At 48.6% G+C, this 1,445-nt stretch overlaps 1 protein-coding gene across 1 annotated transcript; it reads left to right on the forward strand.

Moving 5' to 3' along the window:
- The first annotated feature begins 374 nt into the window (after positions 1-374).
- Positions 375-1,109, forward strand: LOC142784617 (uncharacterized). The gene has a single exon (XM_075883043.1). It carries the CDS (start codon positions 375-377, stop codon positions 1,107-1,109), a length of 735 nt encoding a protein of 244 aa, XP_075739158.1.
- Positions 1,110-1,445: the final 336 nt, after the last annotated feature.

Here is a 1,445-nt window from a genome sequence, read left to right on the forward strand (position 1 = left end):
CTATGGGTATGTGCCACTGTCTGGTGCGAAGTGTTAAACGACATACGCGACGAGGTTGTGACATTATTCATGTCTTGCCTAGTGCGTGATATTCGGCAAACCATCTTACTCTCCCATGCTAATTTTGGTTCACGCCAAGTGGGTGACCACGAGAGCACCCAAACGTAAGCGTCTAGATAGATAGATAGATAGATAGATAGATAGATAGATAGATAGATAGATAGATAGATAGATAGATAGATAGATAGATAGATAGATAGATAGATAGATAGATAGATAGATAGATAGATAGATAGATAGATAGATAGATAGATAGATAGATAGATAGATAGATAGATAGATAGCCGAAACCCGACCCGGTGTCAAGGAGAACCATGGAACACCTGCGTAACACGAGAGCAGCTAGATGGCGATACAGCACCAAGATCATCAATGCCGTTGATGAGCTTTTAGCCTCCGATGAATTCAACTTGGTTGGGCTTCGCAGTATTCTTCAGCGCCTGGAGAAATGCACCGATGAGCTCGCCAAGGCTATCGAAGCACTGCATGCCCACATGACTGAGGACGAGGTGCTAAGGGACATGGAGTCGATGCTAGAGTACGAGGACCGAACTGCAGAGAGCGTTGGCCTCCTTAAACATCGCACTCAGGAGCTGGCTGTCCGAACATTATGGCCAGCCAGATCCAACAGTGTGTTGCCAAGCGACCCTTCTCTGCCGCGTCAAGCAGCCCCGTCAGATATTTCTGCCGGCACAGGAGCAAGGCTTCCTAATCTAGACCTGACGAGATTCGACGTGTCCCCCACGAAATGGCTACCATTTTGGGACCTCTTTCGGCACTCCGTACACGAGAACCCGCGTCTTAATAACGTCGATTGGTTTCACTACCTACGATCTCTTCTCGACGGCCTTGCGGAAAAGGCTATTTTAGGCATACTCACAAGCGACAACAGTTATGAGGGCGCCGTTTCTATAAAGGTGTGGTTCGGAGACGTGCGCATGATTGAGCAGAGGCATCTCAAAAATCTTCACACTCTACGTCCCGTCACTACGTCGGTGAATGTTAGTGCCCTGAGAAGCCTTTATACGACTTCGTTCAAGTCAACATAAGAGTGCTGAAGGGCCTCAGCGTCTCGGAATCCTGCTGCTCTGCCATGTTGTGTGAGGTGCTAATGAAAGCAATTCCACAGGACACAATGGTGGAATATCACTGACGACGACGACTTGAAGCGTGAAATGCTAACCCGCCGAGCTCAGAAGAAGAACTTCGACAGTTGCTCAAGTACCTACGCATCGAGGTCGAGTGCAGAGAGCTCACCAGCTACCAGCTACGAGTTACTTCTACCAGGGATCAGAAGAATTCCGGCAGCCACGAGAATCAACCGACAGCATCACCTGCAGTCCTCTCTAACAGTGCCGTTACGAAGTAGGAGGCTTGCCTTTTCT

The sequence above is a fragment of the Rhipicephalus microplus genome, unplaced genomic scaffold, assembly GCF_043290135.1.
Source record: "Rhipicephalus microplus isolate Deutch F79 unplaced genomic scaffold, USDA_Rmic scaffold_15, whole genome shotgun sequence".
NCBI classification, from domain to species: domain Eukaryota; kingdom Metazoa; phylum Arthropoda; class Arachnida; order Ixodida; family Ixodidae; genus Rhipicephalus; species Rhipicephalus microplus.

Bases quoted from the DNA above. Each gene is read 5' to 3' on its own strand.
- LOC142784617 (XM_075883043.1), top strand. From the start codon at position 375: ATGGAACACCTGCGTAACACGAGAGCAGCTAGATGGCGATACAGCACC.